The sequence below is a fragment of the Lissotriton vulgaris genome, chromosome 2_1 (assembly GCF_964263255.1).
Source record: "Lissotriton vulgaris chromosome 2_1, aLisVul1.2, whole genome shotgun sequence".
NCBI classification, from domain to species: Eukaryota; Metazoa; Chordata; class Amphibia; order Caudata; family Salamandridae; genus Lissotriton; species Lissotriton vulgaris.
This window is the reverse complement of record NC_141687.1, coordinates 1,663,181,420-1,663,206,188: the sequence shown is the minus strand read 5'-3', so window position 1 is coordinate 1,663,206,188 and position 24,769 is coordinate 1,663,181,420. Positions and strand designations below refer to the sequence as shown.

General features: G+C 47.9%; 1 protein-coding gene across 1 annotated transcript in view; it reads right to left on the bottom strand.

The window, feature by feature from the left end:
- Nucleotides 1-24,769, bottom strand: part of LOC147733038 (interferon alpha-inducible protein 27-like protein 1) — a 110,221-nt gene that overhangs the window by 11,953 nt on the left and 73,499 nt on the right. The window contains exon 4 of the mRNA XM_086957599.1: nucleotides 1,474-1,573. Within this exon, the coding sequence (XP_086813725.1) occupies nucleotides 1,474-1,573 (100 nt within the window). The remainder of the gene's footprint in view (nucleotides 1-1,473; nucleotides 1,574-24,769) is intronic.

Genomic DNA, 24,769 nt, shown 5'->3' with positions numbered 1-24,769 from the left:
TCACAGGGTTCTCCAGTTCCTGTGTATGATCCTTCTCATCTACTCTGGTTTAGGGCCCTACGCAGGTGCAGTTTGGAGTAGTGGCGATCACTTACACTCTGTGTCGGAGTCCCTCCATTTCTGCCCCTTCAATGGGCCAGCAGCTCGGCGATAGCGCAGTCACTTGACGCCAGTATGCCCAACTTCTTGAGATGTGTGCCTCCAGTACTCCCACCTCGCACACAGCAGCCGGGACAGGTTTTCTTCCCTTGCGGAATGATCTAGGTGTGGGCTCCAGGGATGGTGTTATGCCGATGATCTCCTCCAAGGCCTCCAATACTCTTTTCACAACGAGGTTGGGCCCAAGTGTTTTCTATCAGCGTGTCTCAGACTGGCCTTGTCGGGCCCCCAGCGCCGTCTTGTGGCCTAGGAATGATGAAAAGGGGAGCCCGCACCGCTGCTCGCTAGGGGGGGGGGGGGGGGGATCTATTCTGGCCCTCCTCTCCTGTGCCGGTTGCTTTTTCGCTACTCTTCTGCCGTCTGGGTTCCAGGGCCGCTTCCCCGCCTCCTCGGCAGAGTGTCGTTACTTTCGCCTGGTCTCCGCGGCTCCCACAAAGGCCTCAGTCGGCACCCGGCACCCTGGGGGCCGCTATGCCACGCGGCGAAAGGTCTTCCTCTTGCCCCCACCTCGCCTCACCACCGCTGGGGTTCTCGTCGCCTCCGCGCCGGCTCGTCCGCAGAGCGGGTCTCAAGTCCTGGAGAGGTCCGACGTGCGTGCCGTGCGTCTCGGCTCCAGCGATTACCACAGGTCCCAGGCTTCACGTTTTGTTTACGCTCTACTAGGCCTCAGATGGAACGATGTGTGCGCTCGCTGTTTTTAGCTTTCATCGTCGTCGGATGTTCAGTTTCTGGTATAGGACATGAGCCCTAGATGTTCCGCTCTCCGTAAGATGAGTTTTGGTCCAAGTTGTAAGATTTTAATGCATTATTATGGGCTGATTGCGAGGAGCTCTTCTAATCGGCCACCATCTCGCAGCGTGGCAAGCTCCGCCCCCCAAGCATTTAAAATGTTATATACAACAAAGCCATAGTTGCTGCTTATCTATGCAACTAACAACCATTGACAAAGCCAATAGTCCTGGCTTGTTGTACGTATAAAGTTGCTTGTTGTAGGTATAAAGTTGCTTGTTGTATCTCTGTATTCAATGACAGAAACATCGAGATATCAGTCGGGCAGCACACTACGCTAAGCAGAGATATTTAGCTTACGTGTTTAAGCCACGCCCTTAATTACATCGGCTACTCCCCTTTGAGACACCCCCCCCATTTTTTCATCCCATTTAAAGCCCTGTGTACGTTATCCAGAATGTGCACTTGAGAAAGATCTCACCGCTTCTGATTACAACTGACGAGAGTGCAAGAGTAAACGATGCAAAGCCACACGGCTTGTCCCATTGCACAATTACCTTGAGAAGATTAAGATGCGCGTCTTACTTTTCGTCCTTTTTGTCATTCTTGCCGGTGGCCCTTTTCCACAAATATCCAGCCGCCCCACCAACAGCAGCACCGACGTAGGACACTCCAGATGTTGCTCCTGAAACAAAATGGATTCTTCCATCAAAGTAAGAAGCACAAAGGGGAACTGGAGGGAAAGAAGTGACTCGCGCTGGCGGAAGCGGTGACGTCACTGAGCCGAACTAACACACATGCACTACCACAAATGGTAAGGGGTGGACGGTACTGGTGTGAAAGCAACGGTTTGTCCCAGAACAAACATATTTGTACAGGGTTCATCCAAATCTAGTTCAACTAGAACAAGTATTGGCAAAGCCAATAGGTCACAGCTTTATAATGTAAGTGCCGATCTATTGGCGTTGCTAATGTTTGTAAAATATTGTTTAACAAAGCAAAAACATTTCAAAATACTGGCAGAAAAGCAGACACATACCTTGTGGTTTCTCAAACTGGTCTCTGAATTCAATTTTTTCAGCTTTTATAAATGGCATGGTTTATTTTTCAAAGGTTTTGCACTTAGGAAAATCTGAACAGAATGTAAAAAGTTCAAGGAATGGTGGAAAGTATAGGGAAATGCTAGTCTGTGCCTAATTTACTTTCCACAGGTTTCAGATATTTTGTCATCTGCAGTAGCCCAGGGAATGGATTTATGGACCTCCCAGAGATGTCCCATGCTAAACACACATTCTGCCTTAGATGCCGGCTGAATGTGTGCGGTACAAAAGGGGGTGGTGATGGACGGAGCATCTGAATCAATCAAACACTCACACCCAGTCAAAAGATCTGGGTTTAATCCATCACTATTCTTTAGCCCACTCTGCCACCCCAGTTAAGACATGGCTATATGCAAATCATTCTGACCCTGTGCCTCATGGGAACAGTCCAGCCCGAACTGCCAAGCCATGTCTTCCCTGGACCGGAAACAAGCTTCCGAGGACCGGTTTCTGGCATTCCAGCCGTCTTCAGCCCAGCTTGCTTGAATCCAGTGGCAAAGTGAGCAAGGGACTCACGTCTGAGCATACCCTGCCACACTTATGGCGGCCAAAAGCGGTACAAAAGGGGGTGGTGATGGACGGAGCATCTGAATCAATCAAACACTCACACCCAGTCAAAAGATCTGGGTTTAATCCATCACCGTTCTTTAGCCCACTCTGCCACCCCAGTTAAGACATGGCTATATGCAAATCATTCTGACCCCGTGCCTCATGGGAACAGTCCAGCCCGAACTGCCAAGCCATGTCTTCCCTGGACCGGAAACAAGCTTCCGAGGACCGGTTTCTGGCATTCCAGCCGTCTTCAGCCCGGCTTGCTTGAATCCAGTGGCAAAGTGAGCAAGGGACTCACGTCTGAGCATACCCTGCCACACTTATGGCAGCCAAAAGCGGTACAAAAGGGGGTGGTGATGGACAGAGCATCTGAATCAAACACTCACACCCAGTCAAAAGATCTGGGTTGAATGTGTGCAGCAGACTGCCCTTACCTGAGCGTCATAAAAGCCTGTGTGTGCCAAAGCTTGAACTTTCATTCAATATGTGGAATACAGAACATAAAAACACAAAGGATTGTCCTTTGGGAATAACTTGACAACTATTTCACCTTACTTCTTCACTCAAATCACCACCATACACTCCTGAAGATTACTGTTCTGATGAAGAAAAGTGTGCTAGCACAGACCTTATTTGCAAATCTGTAAATTTGATTCATTAAAAAAAATTCATAAAACGTAAACATTTGTTCCGATAGATCGGGAGAGAACGGGAAGGGCCTGTAAATTGAAAGCCAAGAGTGGAAGTGCAGCACGGATTGTGTCCTCCATTTAAGTAGCCTTTTAGACATGCCTCAGTGCTGCCATTGCAGCCCGGTGCCACACCACTAGTAACTGTGGGAGGTATTTCCCCCTATCCTTGAAGGTTTAGGCATCTATTAGTCCATTTAAAAGATGCCACTGCACGTACTTCCAGCAAGGATGCAGTGCACTGGAGAACGTTGGGTTTAAGGTTATTTTGCCTCTCAGGGGCAGCTTTTAGTTTGAAAACAAATAATACTATTATTTTAGTGTTATTATGCAATAATTATAAGAATGAATATTAGTAGTCTCCATTCAAGAGAGTGGTCAATGTTATCCTACGAAAAATTAGCACCATGCATAGCTTGGAGTGTCCATAGTGCAGAAATGAGCAAAATTGTTGGAAAGAGCAAGGGGGGCCCCCCCAAAAGACAACAAATTTGTAGCTTGGTGGTGCAGACAGAATCACCGCTCCTCAAACTAAGCTCCTCTCCTTGTAGTTTGTAGCAGCTCTCCACTCCCTCCGATAGGTGAATAGAGGGCTTCAGGGACATTTGAGAAGCACATAGGATTTTTTTCAAGTGATGTGTGTCCACCAAAAATACACAGGGGCAGTGAGAATAGGGTGAAAGGAGGGTGGTTCCGCTAATAAAAAACGTTCTGCACATACATTCTTATAAATGCCTAAGGAAGCTATTGTGCAGTGGACATGAACACCTCACTTAACAAGCATTTTCAATGCAATGGTTTCGTCTTTGGAAAAGTTAGAGCTATTGGCATTGTAAATGACAACATTTGTATTTATGTGTTGGTTTTGAAAACCGATAAATAAATGGCATTGTCATTTACATTGCCATTAGCTTAATCTCTGCAGTCCCTAGCACTCCCTCGCACTCCCTTGCACACTGCACTCCCTTGCACACTGCACTCCCTTGCACACTGCACTCCCTTGCACACTGCACTCCCTTGCACACTGCACTCCCTTGCACTCCCTTGCACACTGCACTCCCTAGCACTCCCTAGTCACTCTGCACTCCCTTGCACACTGCACTCCCTTGCACACTGCACTCCCTTGCACACTGCACTCCCTAGTCACTCTGCACTCCCTTGCACTCCCTTGCACACTGCACTCCCTTGCACACTGCACTCCCTTGCACACTGCACTCCCTTGCACACTGCACTCCCTTGCACACTGCACTCCCTAGCACTCCCTTGCACACTGCACTCCCTAGTCACTCTGCACTCCCTTGCACACTGCACTCCCTTGCACACTGCACTCCCTTGCACACTGCACTCCCTTGCACACTGCACTCCCTTGCACACTGCACTCCCTTGCACACTGCACTCCCTTGCACACTGCACTCCCTAGGCACTCTGCACTCCCTAGGCACTCTGCACTCCCTAGGCACTCTGCACTCCCTAGGCACTCTGCACTCCCTAGGCACTCTGCACTCCCTAGGCACTCTGCACTCCCTAGGCACTCTGCACTCCCTAGGCACTCTGCACTCCCTAGGCACTCCCTAGGCACTCTGCCCTCTCTAGCACTCCCTAGCACTCTGCAGTCACTGGGGTTGTCAAAAGGCCTGGTGCAATGAAGGCGCGAGACGAGGCGGTGCCAGACCTGGACTCTATACCAGAGGTCTTCAAACTTTTTGATGCCGAGACCCCCTTGTAAAACCTTTTTAGGTGTAAGGACCCCTTCCGACAAAAGATTCTAGAAACTGGTACTCCTCATCATCAACAACTATCGACAAACATAAATGCGCCTGTTAGACCTCATCACATCCATCCATCATTCATCCACCCACACTTCCACACATCCATCCATCCTTCTTCCACACATCCATCCATCCTTCATCCATCCACCCTTTCATCCTTCCATCCTTCATCCATCCTTTCATCCTTCCATACATCCATCCTTTACCTATCCACCCGTCCATCCATCCACCCATCATTCATCCACCCACCTTTTCACACATCCATACATCATTCATCCATGCAACCTTTTATCCATACATCCATCCTTCTTCCATCCACCCTTTCATCCTTCCATCCATACATCCATCCTTCATCCATCCACCCTTTCATTATTCCATCCATATATCCATCCACCCTTTCATCCATACATCCATCCTTCATCCACCCACTCTTTCATCCATCCATCCACCCATCATTCATCCCCCACCTTTTCGCACATCTATCCATGCATCCATCATTCATCCATGCAACCTTTTATCCATCCATCCACACTTTCATCCTTCCATCCATCCTTCATCCATCCATTCACCCATCATTCATCCACCTACCTTTTCACAAATCTGTCCATCATTCATCCATGCAACCTTTTATCCATCCATACATCCATCTACCCTTTCATCCTTACATCCATCCATCCGTCCATCCAGCCACCCTTTCACCCATCCACCCATCATTCATCCACCCACCTTTTCACATATCCATCCATCATTCATCCGTGCAACCTTTTATCCATCCATACATCCATCCTTCATCCATCCACCCTTTCATCCATCCATCCATCCTCCACCCACCTTTTCACACATCCATTTATCCTTCATCCTTTCATCTTTACATCCATCCACTCATCATTCATCATTCATCCACCCACCTTTTCACACATACATCCATCCTTTCATTCTTACATCCATCCATCCTTCATCCTTCCTTCCTTCCTTCCTTCCATCCATCCATCCATCCACCCACCCATTCATCCTTCCATCCATACATACATCCTTCATCCATCCATCCACCCATCATTCATCCACCCACCTTTTCTGTGCCTCCCTCGTGGAGGGGGGGGGGGGTCAGTATTCCTCTGAGTCTTCTTCCTTCTTCCTCTCTCATGGGAGGGCATCTCTGTGCCTCCCTGCTTGGGGGGGGGCAGACAGGCTGTATAAACATCGCGTGAAGAACAGACTCTCAGCCACATTTATCCTGCACAGGCGCCAGGTATGAGGGCTCGTGGGACTTGAACCAATGATTGTAATGTCCATCTGCTGTTAACTGTGTGTTTGTAAAGCGCTCTGTTACCTATGTGTTAAACTAGCGCTATATAAAACGTTAAAAATAAAAATAAACCCCACAGCTAAGTCCTTTGAACTCAAAGGGCTACAGCCTCCTCCCCAAGCCTCCCCCCCCCCCCCAGCTCGTGTAAGTGAGCCCGGCTGTATCAGCTTCAGGGACACAAACAAAGGCACACCAGAGTACTTCACAGGTCTTCAAAAGACCGTTACTTGTTAATGAGGCTTTGATGTTTGCCGTGAGCACCCTCAATCAGCCGACACCAGGAACTGCACTCTGGCAGAATCTGCGACCCCCCTTCCCAGGACTCCACGACCCCCCTGGGGGTCGCGCCACACAGATTGAAGACCTCTGCTCTATACACAGGTGAAGCATGTGGGGTGGGGCAGGATCGGCTGGTTACGACGTCCCGCTACTTAATTGAATGATTTCAGGGTAAACCCCTCTGCCCCCGCACCACCTCTTTCGCCACACTCATTTGTAGCTAGCACTGCCCAGAAGCAGGGAGGCTGCGCGCGAGGCGCTATGCACAATCCTAGTCAGCGCCTTCATTTCGAAAGACATGGTCGAAGCACTGGATGCCAGCGTTTCGAGGCAATCCCAGTGCCGGACATTCAGCAGTGTGTAACGTTCGGGAGCACCAGTCACAACCTTTGCCTTCCACCGCAGACACCACCATCCTGTCACCACCGACCTCCTCCCAGCTCTTAGAAGGCATGTTCTGTACAGTGTGCGCTATACACAAATGGTCGCTTCTCCATACGGCAGCTGGAGTAAGGGCGCTGCAAGAAATACCCCACCCCCCCGTTCACCCTTCCTGTTCCACCTGCCCCTCCCTCGGTGCTGAGACGTGTCCCCACGTCCTGGTATCACCCCAAGACTCCCCTCTTTGTGCAATTATCGTCCAGTTCCAAAGTGTCCCCAGGCCACCGAATAAACCTTGGGGAACTCCCTGGGTTCTGTCCTTCACACGTGGCGTCCGGGCCATGTCACTGTCCCCTGCATCGCGGGCCCTTCTGCACTGCTCGTTTTGCCCCAGTGCATACACGTGTGTCACGCTGCCCATATAGCCGAATGTCGTGACGTCGCTGCCACGTTCGCAGTCTCAGGTCACGGTGCCTCTGGGTCACGTGTCAGAGATGCCCGTTGCTGCCTCACATTGTGTGTTTGAGGATACTAGTCACCCCCGGCGGTAGTTTCCAGGAGGCCCTAAATCACAATGCCAGTGTCACCCTGTGCCACAGGGCAGTGCCGGAGTGCCGCTGCGGCGCTACCCCATTACAAAGTGTCACTGTAATGCCCCGCCTTTTGCCCCGTATAGAGGCATCTGTGACTTGCTGGTGCACTCTCACGGTCTCCCCTTGTCACTGTGCGGCATTGTTGCCCCACGCTGTGGCATCTGCCACACTGAGACACGACAGCCCTGCTGCGCTGTGTCACTTTGTTGAAACAGTGATGTCACATGTCCTGGTGTCTACCTGGACCCGTGGCTCGGTGACTCCCCTGACCACGGTGTCACTGTGGCTCCTTGCAGCACCGTGGTGTTTTAACGCTGTGCCACACAGTTGTTTCTACGGGCGGGGGTGTCACTGTGGTTCCTTGATGTGCGGTGTCACTGATGGGTTCTCTCACACGCAGCACCCTGACACAGAGTCGCCCCCCTCGGCGTCCCGTTGTGTCCCCGGTGGTGCTGCGCTGCCCTGCACTACCGTGTCGCGGCATCACTCGCTGACATGCCTCGTGTCATGGTGCCACTGTCACCCCATGCTGTGCTGTCTCTGCCACGCCACCCCACACTGCGGTGTCGCTTCACAGCGCAGTATCCCTGTCTTAGCCCGTCACTGCACCCTTGTGAGTCTCTGTCGCGACATGTTGGCCCATGCGCAGATCACTGCTGCCCGTGTCGGTCATGTACTGATGCTATGTGTCTTTTGTCGTCCCACACTGAGGTGATAATTCCGCCCTACGTCCGCGTGTCACCATCAGACTTTCTGCCCAACGTGCAGTATCACGAGTCACAACGCGCCCTATCGCCCATGTCAAGGGGTCACTGTCCCGCCTCGTCCCTGCATGCCGCGGTCCCTCTACTGTGTCTTGTCTGTGGCCCCTTGTCTCTGATGCCTCTGCCCCCTTGTCCTGGTCTCTTTACTGTGTCGTGTCTGTCGCCCCTTGTCGCGGTGTCGCTGTGATGTCTCTGCCCCCTCCTTCCTGTAACGGGGCCTCTTTAGTCCCTTCATATCCCGATGCCATGGTCATGCCCTGTCGTCCCACACTGCGATGCTGCTATCGCTAAAGGCTGTCACCATCATCCGCTGTCACCAATGTTGTGGTTTCACTATCGGGACTTGTCACCCCATACTGCAGGGCAGCTTTTAACCCGTGGCAGTGCCCCTGTCAAGAGTTGTAGCCCCATGTGGCAGCATCTTTTCGCATGCCCCCCCTTGGCGCGGTGACATTAGCATTTCATGTCGTGATGCCACTGTCACGTCATGTCGTGGTGTCAATGTTGCCGCGTGCTTGCCGTTTCCCCTTCTGTATGGTTTGCTCTCTCTACCCTTCGTAGCATCTTTCCCCGCTTTAATTCTTTCTCTCACTCACTTCTCTTCCTTATCTCTCTATCTAAGCCCCATCTCCCGGCTCCTTCTCCCCCGCCTTTCGACGGCGGTCTCCGAAGCCCACTCGGTGACAGCAGCTCACAACCATCCCGCTTTACCCCACGCCCTCCCCCGCCAGGCTCCAGCCGCCACCTTCACACTCCATCGCCATAAATTCAATTCTAAATCGGTTTAAAAAAAAAACTCGAGATGAGTCACGATACACGGCAAAGTTAACGCCCCAGCCCGAAAAAATGTAAAAGTAGACCAACACCCCCCTTCCCGGAGAGGACAAAATCAGAGCGCCAGGAGGCAATTCCGTGAGCAGTGCGCGCTATAAAATAAAAACAAAATTTAAATAACCACACAAGACCCCACCCTCGTTCATGGTTGGGACTGTGCACAAGTACATGCAGCTACAGTTGCTTGCAGTAAAGCAAGCAGAGCTTCGGAGTTCCCGTAATTACACCCATTATTACAACGCGCCCAAGCAGAAAGTTTGCCCCACTCCTCTCCCCTTCCACCGAGGGCCCAAACTGCACGATGAGATTATGTGACGGGTGGGGCGGCCAGCGGGATACAACCATGTGGCACCAGGACGATCAAACAAATGAGGAAAAACAGCCATGAAAAGAAAAAAAAAAAAAAAAAGTACACGCCCACAGTGGACACTTCTTCATGACGTTAAGAAAAGCCTAAAAATCGCCGGAACGCCCACGAATCTGCTCCGGCATTGACGGACAGATCTATGTTCCAATGGCTAGCCTCCATTTATGGAGCTAGCCAATGGAACAGAGGGGCGGGACTACACACACATACTCTAGACTAAAGATTTCGCCTGCGCGAAACGCTGCTTGCGCAGCTTTCGGCGAGGCGAAACCTAAAAAGGATTCACTTCATTCCAGAAAATGTCCCTGTTTTGGTCCATGAAAAAGACAGACTAAAGCCCCACAGTGAAATACACATCTGCTACTTCAATCCGTAGCAGCTGCTCTAACCTAGAAGAATGGACCCACATGTTCCGGAGATGGAGTCATGGACTGCTGAGGGACTGCAGGGGCCATGCTGCCTGGCACCCCACAACCACTGCCCTCCCATGACTGAACACCAAGTGTAAATTAGAATTAGCTAAATACAGGGTTAGATTCACTATTCAGATAAAAACCCTGGGCAACAGCCTCTCAGAGAAGAAGCCACATGTTCTACCACCGTAGGACAACAACAAGCATTTACAATGCAACGGTCTCGCCTTTTCAAAAGTTAGAGCTATTGGCATTGTAAATGACAATTTTTTTATTTATGTGTTGGTTTTGAAAACATAAATAAATGGCATTGTCCTTTACAATGGCAATAGCAGAGCATTGATGTGCACGTGCTCACACTGCTCACTTCTCACTAGTGGAGAAGTTACGGCATGAGGTCATGCCAGGTGAGCGTTGTAGGGGGAGGGGAATCCTTTAAAGAGTCATTTTCGCTCTGGATTTCCCTTCTCTTTTTGAAACCAAGGAACAGCAACATTGTCTTGGTCATTGTCTTGGTGTCACCAGGGCTTTAAGTCGAAGCTTTTCCAATATTATATGCAACCCATAGTTGCTGCTTATTTATCTTATGCAACTAACGACTATTGACAAAGTCAATAGTCGCGACTTGTTGTAGATATGTTACTTTTATCATATATCTGGATGTAATGACACAAACAGCAAAATACAGGCCGGGCGGCACGCTATACTGTACAGACTTTTAGTTTACATGTTTTTAAGCCACGCCCTAACTTATATTGGCCACGCCCCCCAGCCTTTTTCATCCCACTTAAAGCCCAGCCTACACAATTTACTTCTTACCCCCACCACCCAGAGAAGACTATTTCTCTGCTCGGATTACTTCGTCCAACCGTCACACGCTGCTGCACTCACGCCCGCACCTGCACACTCCTCTGGGTTCTTCTCCTCAGTGTGACCGCTCGCCGGTATGATCTGTGTGTCTGGCGGAGCGGCCTCTGATGGAAGGGTCCAGCTTCTTACACAACCCGAAAGTGAAGTCCAGCAAAGCCCTCCACAACGGCCACCTGTCTATAGGTGGCATTCTGATCGCCACGGCAACGGGGCTGCTGGCGTCTGAGGTCAAAGAGCTAGAGAACACAGCAGGGCAGAGATGTCACGACGACTGAGGTCGTGGGCCGCGCTGACATCACGGCCAGCCCGTCGAAGATCAAACCTCGCAGTCAAGTTGGCCAGTTGTGACGGGAATGGGCCCTCTTTGCACTTCCTACGCCGACCCCTCGTCTCATCAGTCAGCTGGCAGGCTGGTCAGGGCTATATGACAGTAATGCCCTTACCACTCTACAGGCCCCTTTGCCCCTAACCTATCAGCAAATATGTCCTGCCATGACATTTGCATACTAATGGATATTTGCATCAAACTCTACTACCACCATTGAAAACCCCTTCTCAACGTGATTTGGTGTTGGTGAGGTATTTGGTAAAAGCAGGTCTCTCTTTTAAGAAAAGTAAAAAATTCGACCACGTGTGACCCTATCATGGGAATAGCTCCGCTATTATTATGGCAAACGTTTAGAATTAAAAATACTTAAAGTCAACTGGGCATTCCCTAACTTGTATTCCAGAATGTAAATTGTTGTGTGGTGCTATACTGTATGGTACAAGTGCGGCACCCGCTGAAATTTTAAAAGTAAAGCGGGGGTGCCGTGATTATACCAAAATGAAAGAAATAGAACAAACATCCATTTCTTTCATTTTGGTATAATCGTAGCACCCGTGCTTTACTTGTACCATTTTAAAAGTAAAGCGCGGGTGCCGCGATTATACCAAAATGAAAGAAATAGAAAAAACATCCATTTCTTTCATTTTGGTATACTCTCGGCACCTGGGCTTTACTTTTAAAATGTTACAAGTAAAGCGCGGGTGCCGCGATTATACTAAAATAAAAGAAATAGATGTTTTTAGGGCTCGTCCTATTCCATTCCGCAGGAATGAATCGGAGGAGCCCTATTGGGGTGAAACTAAGAGCTAAACTAAGCTCTTAAATGCGGATTTCCAGAAGTGCACGAGACCTCGATGAGGTCTCGTGAACACGCTTCTGTCCGCCCGAGCCGCCTTCCTCCACATCAAAGCCATCTGTTGCTTTGCGCTCGGCCTCAGGCCGGCATTTCTCCTCCCCAAATTATTCACTGCATGGCCGGCCGGCACATCAAAGGCTGCTGCTCCCCATGCGTCTCGTCACCCTTCCTCCCTTGTTTAACTTCTTTTTTCTTTGTGTTTGAGCAGTCAATACTTGTGCTCGTGTTTTCACTCGCTCCGCCTTTTTCACCCTCCCACCCGCCCCATCCCAACCCAAGCCATAGCACCTTCACATCTGAACGCTGCCTTATCTGGGTTTATACATCATGCCTGCTCATGTTTGTGAGCGTTTCACACTGTACACTTTTGTGAGTACCTCACACCAGGGTTCTCGTGTGTGGTAAAATCACTCAGTATCTCGCATGCATGGCTCATTTGTTAGCATCTCGCACTAGTTTTCCATATTAATGAGCCTCTCCCACCCACGCTTCTGTTTCTAAGCCGTCTCTACATGAGGCTTCCTATGTTTGTGAGCATAACACACTATACAAAGCATTCCCACCCACTCGCTCGCTGCCCTGCTCCCCCTCCCCCGCCCCCACACAGCAATGCCAAGATCTTGTTTTGTTTGTTTTGCGATCGTGCTACGCGCATTTGCCTTACAGAACGCACACTCTGCATACATTTATAGTGGTTTTGAGCTTCATGTCACAATGTTTAGCACTGCGCTGGTATAGATTTTTGACACAAAAAAACCCCTTTGCCTGCGAAATATGGTCAACACTTTTGTATATGTCGCTTTACGTCACACGACCTACTGTGCAAAATCTCAGCCTCACTTTCTACTAAGATAGCATCTGAACTATCAAGAGCTGACAGGCATATATAAATAGCAAAAAATAGTGAAGTCGGACTTTCAATTGTTATTAACTACAGGACACTCCTCCATCAAGTGCTTCGCATCTCAGTCACCTGAGAGGCATATTTGGTGCTTTTTTAGCCGCCTGTGCTTTACAGCACAAGACAACATCGACAGGAATAGTAAGGCGCTATGTAAATAAATATATACATCCAGTTTATGCCACCCGGTTAGCCTATTGCAATTGCGTCACATTGCATGGCGATACTGCATCTAGCGCTTCACATCTCACCAGAACCCTCTGTGTCAGAGGTGACATCAACAGTATATGTGGTGCTTCCCAGCCTTGTGAGTGGCACTCAACAGGACACACACACAACCACACACACACGCAAAACACCACACACACAACCCCCCCCACACTCACACACTGCCCCCTCACACACTGCCCCCTCACACACTGCCCCCTCACACACTGCCCCTTCCAACCCCCCCACACACACAACTCCCACACACAGAACCCCCAACACACAACCACACACACAACCACACACACAGACAACCACACAAACACCAGGATAGCAAAACATAGCAAAACAAAACATAGCATAGCAAAACATAGTATAGCATAACAAAACACAAAAAACATAGCATAACATTACAAAACATAGCATAACAAAGCAAAGCATAACAAAACACAACAAAACATAGCATAACATTACAAAACATAGCATAACAAAACAAAGCAAAGCATAAAAAACCTAGCACAAGAAAGCATAGCATAACAAAACATAGCATAGTAAAACAAAGCATCGCATAATAAAACATAGCATGACAAAACATAGCATCACATAGCATAGCACAACAAAACATAGCATAGCAAAACAAAGCATAGCATAATAAACCACAACATAGCATAGCAAAACACAGCATAGCATAGCATAACAAAACACAGCATAGCATAACAAAACAAAGCATAGGGTAGCAAAACAGCATAGGATAGGATAGGAAAACAAAGCATAGGATATCAAAACAAAACAGAGCATAGCATAACAAAACATAGCATAACAAAGTATAGCATAACAAAACACAGCATAGCATAACAAAACACAGCATAGCATAACAAAACACAGCATAGGATAGGATAGCAAAACAAAACCTAGCATAACAAAACTAAACATAGCATAGCAAAAGACAACAAAGCATAGCATAACAAAACATAGCATAACAAAACACAGCATAGCATAACAAAACACAGCATAGCATAACAAAACACAGCATAGCATAACAAAACACAGCATAGCATAACAAAACACAGCATAGGATAGGATAGCAAAACAAAACCTAGCATAACAAAACTAAACATAGCATAGCAAAAGACAACAAAGCATAGCATAACAAAACGCAACAAAACATAGCATAACAAAATGTAGCATAACAAAACAAAGCATAGCATAGCATACAAAACAGCGTAGCATGACAAAACATAGCATAACAAAACAAAACATAGCATAACAAAACACAACAAAACATAGCATAGCATAACAAAACATAGCATAGCATAACAAAACATAGCATAACATAACAAAACATAGCATAACAAAGTATAGCATAACATAGCATAACAAAGCATAGCATAACAAAGCATAGCATAACAAAGCATAGCATAACAAAGCATAGCATAACAAAGCATAGCGTAACAAAGCATAGCATAACAAAGCATAGCATAACAAAGCATAGCATAACAAAGCATAGCATAACAAAGCATAGCATAACAAAGCATAGCATAACAAAGCATAGCATAGCATAACAAAGCATAGCATAGCAAAACAAAGCATAGCATAGCAAAACAAAGCATAGCATAGCAAAACAAAGCATAGCATAGCAAAACAAAGCATAGCATAGCAAAACAAAGCATAGCATAGCATAGCAAAACAAAGCATAGCATAGCAAAACAAAGCATAGCATAGCAAAACAAAGCATAGCATAGCAAAACAAAGCATAGCATAGCAAAACAAAGCATAGCATAGCAAAGCATAGCATAGCATAGCATAGCATAGCATAGCAAAACAAAGCATAGCATAGCATAGCAAAACAAAGCATAGCATAGCAAAACAAAGCATAGCATAGCAAAACAAAGCATAGCATAGCAAAGCATAGCATAGCAAAACAAAGCATAGCATAGCAAAACAAAGCATAGCATAGCAAAACACAACAAAACATAGCATAGCATAACAAAACACAACAAAACATCGCATAACACAACGCAACAAAACATAGCATAACAAAACAAAGCATAGGATAGCAAAACTAAACATAGCATAACAAAACAAAGCATAGGATAGCAAAACAAAGCATAGGATAGCAAAACAAAGCATAGGATAGCAAAACAAAGCATAGGATAGCAAAACAAAGCATAGGATAGCAAAACAAAGCATAGGATAGCAAAACAAAGCATAGGATAGCAAAGCATAACAAAACATAGCATAGCATAACAAAACATAGCATAGCATAACAAAACATAGCATAGCATAACAAAACATAGCAGCATCACAAAGTGGTTGCATCTCAGCCACAGACTTCCTGTCTCGCACGCATTATGTTAAACATTTTACATTCACACAGAGCCTTTCCTATGCACTTTCAAAGGTTTCCTACTCTGTACAACTACCATTGCTGCACCCACACACACACTCTGCACCCTCACACACTCTGCACCCTCTCACACTCTGCACCCTCACACACTCAATACAACATACACTCCAAATGCCACTCAGTGCCACATAATTACACACCACATAATTACACGCTACTAAATTCAACACACTCCACACAATACCACTCAGTGCCACATAATTATATGCTACATAATTACACTGCACTCAATGCAACATACTCTCCAAATACCACTCAGTGCCACATAGTTACATGCCACATAATTACACTGCACTCAATGCAACATACACTCCAAATACCACTCAGTGCCACATAGTTACACGCCACATAATTACACTGCACTCAATGCAACATACACTCGAAACAATACCACACAGTGCCACATAATTACACGCCACGTAATTACTCTACTGAATGCAACACACACTCCACACAATACCACTCAGTGCCACATAATTACACGCCACACAATTAGACTCTACTGAATGCAACATACACTCCACACAATACCAATCAGTGCCACATAATTATATGCTACATAATTACACTGCGCTCAACGCAACATACACTCCCAATACCACTCAGTGCCACCTAATTATACGCCACATAATTACACTGCGCTCAATGCAACATACACTCCAAATACCACTCATTGCCACATAATTACACGCCACATAATTACACTCTAATGAATACAAAATACACTCCCCATGTTAACACTCAGTGCAACATAATTACACGTCATATGATTACTCTTATCAATGCAACGTAAATACACTCCACATAATACCACTCAGTGCCATATAATTACACACCTCATACTTACACTACTTAATGCAACATAAATAGACTTTGTCTGTCTATCGCACTCTCTATCTATCTATATAATCGCCCTCACTCTATCGACCTCCCTTTATCGATCTATCGTCCTCACTCTATCGATCCATCGTCCTCACTCTATCGATCCATCGTCCTCACTCTATCGATCCATCGTCCTCACTCTATCGATCCATCGTCCTCACTCTATCGATCCATCGTCCTCACTCTATCGATCCATCGTCCTCACTCTATCGATCCATCGTCCTCACTCTATCGATCCATCGTCCTCACTCTATCGATCCATCGTCCTCACTCTATCGATCCATCGTCCTCACTCTATCGATCCATCGTCCTCACTCTATCGATCCATCGTCCTCACTCTATCGATCCATCGTCCTCACTCTATCGATCCATCGTCCTCACTCTATCGATCTATCGCCCTCCCTCACTCTATCGCCCTCCCTCTATCTATCGCCCTCCCTCACTCTATCGCCCTCCCTCTATCTATCGCCCTCCCTCACTCTATCGCCCTCCCTCAATCTATCGCCCTCCCTCTATCTATCGCCCTCCCTCTATCTATCGCCCTCCCTCTATCTATCGCCCTCCCTCTATCTATCGCCCTCCCTCTATCTATCGCCCTCCCTCTATCTATCGCCCTCCCTCTATCTATCGCCCTCCCTCTATCTATCGCCCTCCCTCTATCTATCGCCCTCCCTCTATCTATCGCCCTCCCTCTATCTATCGCCCTCCCTCCCTCTATCGCCCTCCCTCTATCGCCCTCCCTCTATCGCCCTCCCTCTATCGCCCTCCCTCTATCGCCCTCCCTCTATCGCCCTCCCTCTATCGCCCTCCCTCTATCGCCCTCCCTCTATCGCCCTCCCTCTATCGCCCTCACTCTATCGCCCTCACTCTATCGCCCTCACTCTATCGCCCTCACTCTATCGCCCTCACTCTATCGCCCTCACTATCGCCCTCACTCTATCGCCCTCACTCTATCGCCCTCACTCTATCGCCCTCACTCTATCGCCCTCACTCTATCGCCCTCACTCTATCGCCCTCACTCTATCGCCCTCACTCTATCGCCCTCACTCTATCGCCCTCACTCTATCGCCCTCACTCTATCGCCCTCACTCTATCGCCCTCACTCTATCGCCCTCACTCTATCGCCCTCACTCTATCGCCCTCACTCTATCGCCCTCACTCTATCTATCGCCCTCACTATCCATCGCATCACCACAGCATCACTCAGGGGCACCACAACATCACTATGCGCTACCACAGCATCACTGAACGCCACAGCATCACTCGTCGCCGCCACAACATCATTCAGAGCCACCACAGCATCAATCTGTGCAACCATTCTGTTGGACCCGGCCCTTTAGGCAGGTTCACCCCTAGACTTTTTGCTTTTTCCTAGCCTGTTTTTGGAACCTGGTGTTGGTGATTTTAGGCCTCTGCGCACTTTTTCACTGTGGTACAGTGTAAAGTGCTGGAGCTCTCTGTGTATGTATGGTGAGTGACCTGCCCTCCCATAGGAATGAATGGGGAATATGTATGCCCATGGTAGTTCCTGATGTGTAGGGAGTGCAGGGTCGAGTTTGATATGTACGAACTTGTGAGACTGAATGCTGCGTAATGGTATATGCGGCATGAGTGTGTCTAGTCTAGAAGTACCACTTTTAGAAGTTGGCATATTTGTGTAAGTTGTTGCTGGCGTGTGATTGGCTGGTGAGCCTGGCCCGGAGTACATGGGCCTGTTTGTGGATGGACTGTCTGGGTTGAGGATGACAGGGTCGGCAGAGCCTCCAAGGGGTTAGCCCGTGGATGAAAGGCAGCATCTGCTGCCAAAGAGGTGGGAGGAGATCCCCTCTGATAGTGCAGGGCTGTGCCTGCCTGACCACCCTGCTGGCTCCCCCTCCTGCGGGCCAACTGTCACCTCTGACCCTGATACTGACAGGCAGAAGGAAACCAGACATACCCCAGTGCTCCAGCAACCCCCAGAACTGGTTTAGGCCGGGCTCAGGGCCCCCTTGCACAAAGACTTCAAAGGACTTCAAAGATGTTTCTGTGTATAAGAAGGGGCTGTGTCCCCTTCCAAAATGTTCTTGTTCTTGTTTCGGACTTGAATCTACCAGGGGTGGGCGCTGCCCAGCCCCTGGATGCCTGGAGGACTGCTGGGGGACCCCTCTGCCTTGCCTGGGCAGATGGGGGAGGACATTGCTTTGCCCCCTTGAAATCTCTGGGACCTTTTTGCAGCATGGAGAAGCTGCATTTTCCTGCAGGAAGCGATGTGCGTCCCCCTGAGCGCCTGGGAGCGCTCTGCCTGCTTTCTGGCGCTTTGGAGCGCTTTATTTTCGTTTATAGCGCTGGAAGCGCTGAGGTCTCTTGCCCGTATTTATTTGATGGTCTGCGAGTGCCCACCTCGCTGGTGTATTCTATCCCACGAGGGAGCCCACTCCTCGGTAAATTAAGCCCCCGCCTGCCTGCCTAAGGAGACGGGCCGCTGCACTGCCCACAGCGACCCGGAAGTGGTTGACCGGCCGGCCGGAAGTCCCGCCCCCGCCCGGGGACGCGTGGAGCTGCTGCACCATGTGGGGGAGACCGGAGTGCCGGCGAGGAAGAAGGATGGCCGGTGAACAGGGCTCCCGTGTGTCGAGGGAGCCCTGCAACTAGAGGAGAGAGAGCGGAGGGGGCGCGGGGCACATTGTCGGCGCCCGCCCCCGCCGCCGGTGAAGCCTTTGCCGTTGTTGCCAGTCTCCCATGCCTGGAGGGAGACCGGAGAAAAAGCGAGAGGAGCGGCATGAGAAGCCGAGCGGAGGGGGCGCGAGGCACATTGTCGGTGCCTGCCCCCACCGCGAGCGAAGAAGAACCGCCGCCCGGAGGAGCCCGCCCCCGAGAGCGCGGTGAGTCGGCAGGGCTGGGGGGGCGGCTCCGTGTGCCTGCTGTTGGTACCGGAAAGCGGCACATGGGCGGGAATGGAGGTAGGGCGGCCCCAGCTGGCAGTGGGCCGCCCCAACGTTTCAACGGAGCCTGAGGCTCCAATGGTCATATGTGTTTCGAGAGCCCCGTGGGGCCCAGTGGTGGCGGTGCAAGAAGGGCGGCCCCGGTTGGCAGCGGATCGCCCCAACGCTGTCTAGAGCCCCGAGAGGCTCCAGGGGACATACTTCAGTTACGAGCCCAGCGAGGCTCGAGGGCGGCAGATTCGTGTTTGAGCCCTGATGGCTCCAACGTGGGGGGCGTCATTGTTTACAGAGCCTGTGTGGCTCAGAGGGGCCATATTTTGTTTAAGAGCCTGTTTGGCTCCAGCGCTTGGCCACATTTAGTTAGAGGGGGCGTCGGGGCACATTGCCGGTGCCCGCCCTCTCCTACCTGCGAGGAAGGTGTTTGTAGAGCCTGTGTTTTTATTTATTTATTTAGGAGATTTGTTAAGCGCTCAAATACCTGTGGGTGTCTCGGCGCTGAGTGTTTATTGAACTAGTCCATGAGAAGTTATTGCTTGAACAACCAGGTCTTTATCTGTCTGCGGAAAGAAAGAAGGGAAGTAGAGGTTTTGATATGATGTGGAAGACTGTTCCATAGTTTGATGGTGGTCACTATGAAGGATCTGTCTCCCCAGGAGACTTTCTTGGTCCTGGGGACCTGCATGAGACCAGCAGTTGAAGATCGAAGGGATCTAGCAGGTTATAAGGGCAAAGTAAGTCTTTCAGAAATGCTGGACCTTGAGCGTGAATTGCCTTATACGCAAAGCAGAGATCTTTAAATTTAGTTCTCTTCTTTACTGGTAACCAGTGAAGCTTTCGAAGTGTGCCAGATATGGAGGTATACTTGGGGCTTGCTGTGATCAATCTGGCCGCAGCATTCTGCACCAGTTGCAATTTTTTTAGAACACCTTCTTGAGCATTAACTAGAAGGGCATTGCAGTAGTCTATGCGGGCCATGACAAGTGCGCTGATCAGAGTTTTTGCCATATTCATGAGGAGATAGGGTAGGAGTTTTTTTATCATTCTCATGGTGTAGAATGAGGAGGAAACTACCGCATTAACGTGGTGCATGAAAGTGAGTTTGGTATCCAGTATAACTCCAAGATTTCTTGCCTTGGTCACTGGGGGAGGGGGTTGTCCTAGGGCATCAGGCCACCATATGGGAGACCAGGCAGGGGAGAGGTTACCAAACAACATCACCTCCGTTTTATCGGAGTTCAGTTTCAAGCAATTTGTGGCCATCCAATTACTTATTGCCAGCATTCCCAGATTAAAGTTGGAGGCCACTTCATCTCCATTTTTGTTTATGGCCAAGACAATCTGGGTGTCGTCAGCGTAGGATGTTACCGCCAGGTGATGGATTTTTATGATCCTCGCTAAGTCCGACACATAAATGTTAAATAGTGTAGGACTTAGCGAGGATCCCTGGGGAACACCGCAGGGGAGAGTGAAAGGAGGTGAGTTGAAATTGCCGAAGGCAACTGACTGTACTCGATCAGCGAGAAATGAGGCGATGAGGTCTTTCGCCGCACCTGTAATGCCTGCCGCTGTGACACGGTCGATCAAGATGGAGTGATCGACCGTGTCAAAGGCTGCGGACAGGTCCAGTAAAATGAGCACTGCTGATCCTCCATCATCGAGAGTCTTCCTGATTTCCTCTGTGGCTTTAATAAGCGCAGTTTCCGTCCCGTGTCCCTTCCGAAAGCCAAATTGTGTATCATCCAGACAGTTGTTTTGGTCTATAAAGTCTGAGATTTGAGTGTTCATGATTTTTTCCACAATTTTGGCGGGGAGCGGGAGGCAGGCGATTGGTCGATAATTAGCGGCTATCGACGGATCTAGTGAGCTTTTCTTGATACGTGGTTTGATGGTGGCTTTTTTCCAGATGGAGGGAAAGGTAGTGGACAAGAACATGGCATTAAAAATTTCAGTGAGTTTTGGGCCTATAATTTCAGGAAAGTTTTTGAGAATGGAAGGGGGGCATGGATCTTCCGGAGATCCAGAGTTCGTGGTACATATGAGATGGGATACCAGTTCTGAAGAGATCTGGGCGAATTCCTGGAAGGAACCAGAGGGGCTTGATTGAGGGGGGATAGAACATGCCCGGGCCAGTGGAGTGTGGGCATTGGGAGTGGAGGGAGGGTGTCCAATGCTGGTAGCATGGGCTTTGAATTGGGTAAAAATATCTATGACTTTTTTTTGGAAATGATTTGCCAAGGAGTTACATAACTCTTGGGTGTGTGTGATTGGGGTGGTCGCTGCTTGTCCAGAGAGGCGCGTCACTACCTGGAAAAGTTGTTTAGTCGAGTCTTGTGCAAGATTGATTTGATTGCTATAGAAGTTACTTTTCTCCTTGATAATTAGTTGCTTGTAATTAGACATCATGTTTTTGTAGAGGGCTTTTTGATCTGGGTCGTAGGTGTGGCTCCCACAGTGGGTGCAGTTTGCGCCCAAGGGTCAGTGAGGACCCTGTCGCAGTTTCTTTGATGATTCTCCAGCTGCCCAGCACTTTGTGGGCAGCTGCCACGTTTAGGCTTTTTGTACTTTGAGACTGGCGCTGCATGGCAGCGCACCCTGACATTGAGACTCAGGGCGCCTGAGCCCCAACACGGCCAGTTGGCCTAGGGACTGCCACAGGTAGTGGCTTATGTGAGTTAGTGCACAATTGTATGGTTATTGCACCTCTGAATGTGTTTGCTTGCATCATGTGTTATTCCTGCACCTCTGAATGTTTTTAGACATGTGATTTTTGCGCTATTGTATTGCTCTGGCACCTCTGAATGCTTTTATGCATCATGTGTCTTCTTGCGCTGCACCTCTGAATGTATTTTATTGCGTCATGTGCCTTATTCTTAACACCGCTGAATGTGTAGGTTTATGCATCATGTGTTTCTCCTTATTACTCCTCTGAATGTATATTTATGCATCATGGGTAATGTGTTCTTTCCTAGACCCCTAAATGCTGTGTGATACTTAGGTGGTTGTTCTTTTTAGTACAGGTGGTCCTAGTAAGGTCCTGGTTCCCTGCGTGACATGCTCCTAAGGTGTTTAGGGTTGCGTAGTGTGTACTTACCTGTCCCCAGTAGATACTGGTTGTGATTTCTAACTGTTACTTTGTGCTACAGTGATTTTATATACTTATTCTAATTTCTAAAAGTGCTATTTCTAAAAGTGCTGATTATGACAGTGGCCTATGTGGCCCTGTCTTGTAAGTAATCCCTTGTAAATATTGCCTGTGCCAGTTGGCACAATGTACATGTGTGATTCTATCTGATATGTTTTGACAATACAAAAGTTATTTTATAATAACCTTGTGTGGAGTTTCTTTTGTGGTGTGCCTAGTATGTTGTTGCTGTTGTGCGCTGGTGCAAATGCTTTACACATTGCCTCCGAGTTTAGCCTTACTGCTTGTGCCAAGCTACCAAGGGGGTGAGTAGAGGTTATCTTGGCGTGTGACTTCCTTGCCCTGACTAGAATGGTGGTTTCTGCCTGGCTTTGGCGTCAGCCTTAGCCTACCAGAAATAGCCAGTTCTAACACATTCAATAACAACTGATTCATATATGTTCTCTCAATGTTTCAAACTTTATTACAAATGTCACAAAATAATGTTAATATTTCACTTCTGTTCTTGTATTTTCATCACAATAAAATACACTAAACGTAATCTTCCAAAAAGTTATTTGCAAAAGTTTAAGCTATTGCCATTATAAATTACAATAACTTTTATTTAAGTATTAAATATTGAAAAAAAATACCACCCATTGTTATTTTTAATATTAATTTACTAAGTCATGTAAATACAACACATATTGCATTACAAATGCTATAGGTGTCACGTTTGCAAAAGTTAACACTATTGGCATTGTAAATGACAAAGTCATTAATTTCGCTATTTTCAAAACAAAAACAAATAAAAAAGTTGTCATTTACAATACTAATACCTCTAACTTTACTAATGCGAGCCCTATTGCATTGCAAATGATTGCTTCTATTTCTTTCATGTTGATATAATCGAGGCACCCCCGCTTTACTTGTAACATTTTAAAAGTAAAGCGCGGGTGCCGCGATCATACTAACATGAAAGAAATTTCTCTTTTAGCCCAGTCTTTCAGACTGGGTGCCCCGAATTCCTGCTGTGGTAAAAGGTTCCTTATCTTCTTTATGGGGCCATCTGGACCCATAAAGAAGATAAGAAATATTTTATGCCAGCAGTAAGTCAAGTACGCCAGTCTGAAAAGGAGGGGCTTAAAGAGAAAGAAGAACGTCACTAGGACCTCTTCTCCAATGGCTGGCCACCGTTTAGTATGAACGGTGAAGCCAGCCAATGGACAACCTCGCTAGTGAAACTCACTCTACATCATTAAATCTCGCCAGCTCGACTGCGCATGTGCGCAGTCTTTCGCAGGCCGAGACCTAAAAAAGGATCATAGGGCCATATGTATCATTTAAAATTGCGATCACAAACTCTGAAATTCGCAGAATTTCGGCGTTTGAGATTGCAATTTAGCTAAGTGGGATGTATTAAGGTGAAACTGTCTTGCAAAATAAGGAATCGCAAAATTTGCGATTCCTTATTTTGCGATTGCATTTATGGAATTGCAAATTTTGCGATTCCTGAAATGCAATGTAAGAGGCACAGAAAAAGAGCAATTTGGGCTTAAGGAATCGCAAATTACCACCAACTTCAAGTTGGTGGTAATTTGCGATTTCTCTGAAAAATGCACCCTTTTGGATTTTTGAAAGTGCCATGTGACGCACATACATGCCCTCAGGGCATGTATGTGAGCCACATGGGCACACATGCACATTTCAGAGATGCAGCAGGGTGTCCTTTTGACACCCTGGCACCATTGAAATTGCTTTCTCAATTTGCGATTCTCTAGTTGAGAATCGCAAATTGAGAATGTCTCCCCATTCATTCCTATGGGCCTTTAGGCCCATAGGAATGAATAGGGAGGTATTCCTTAATTGCGAATTGCAATTCGCAATTAAGGAATATGTAGAATTCGCAAAATTATTTGCAAATCCTACATACATAGCGTTTTCCGATTCTCAAATAGCGATTCCCAAAATAAAAATAATATTAAAAAACAAATATGAATATCGCTATTTGAGAATCGCAAAACCAAACTTTCAAACATATGGCCCTTAAACCTTTATTGAAGCGTAGCAGCTGGTGTTTCAAAGGCCAGCCACATCCTAACCACCAGGAACCAACCAAACATTCCAAAGACAACAATTGTGCCAATCACAAAACTCCGCATACCCCAGAGCACACCCTTAAAATGAGTACACAACACTCCAACAATAACAGGGTCAAGCTGCCCCTGATTTCAGAGGAAGGCTTGGAACGGTCTCAGCTCTTAAGAATGCCCTTTCTCGCCTCCTCCAGGCTCATTAGCCAAAGTCTGTACGTTCTGATCTAGCAGCCAATAGCCACCGG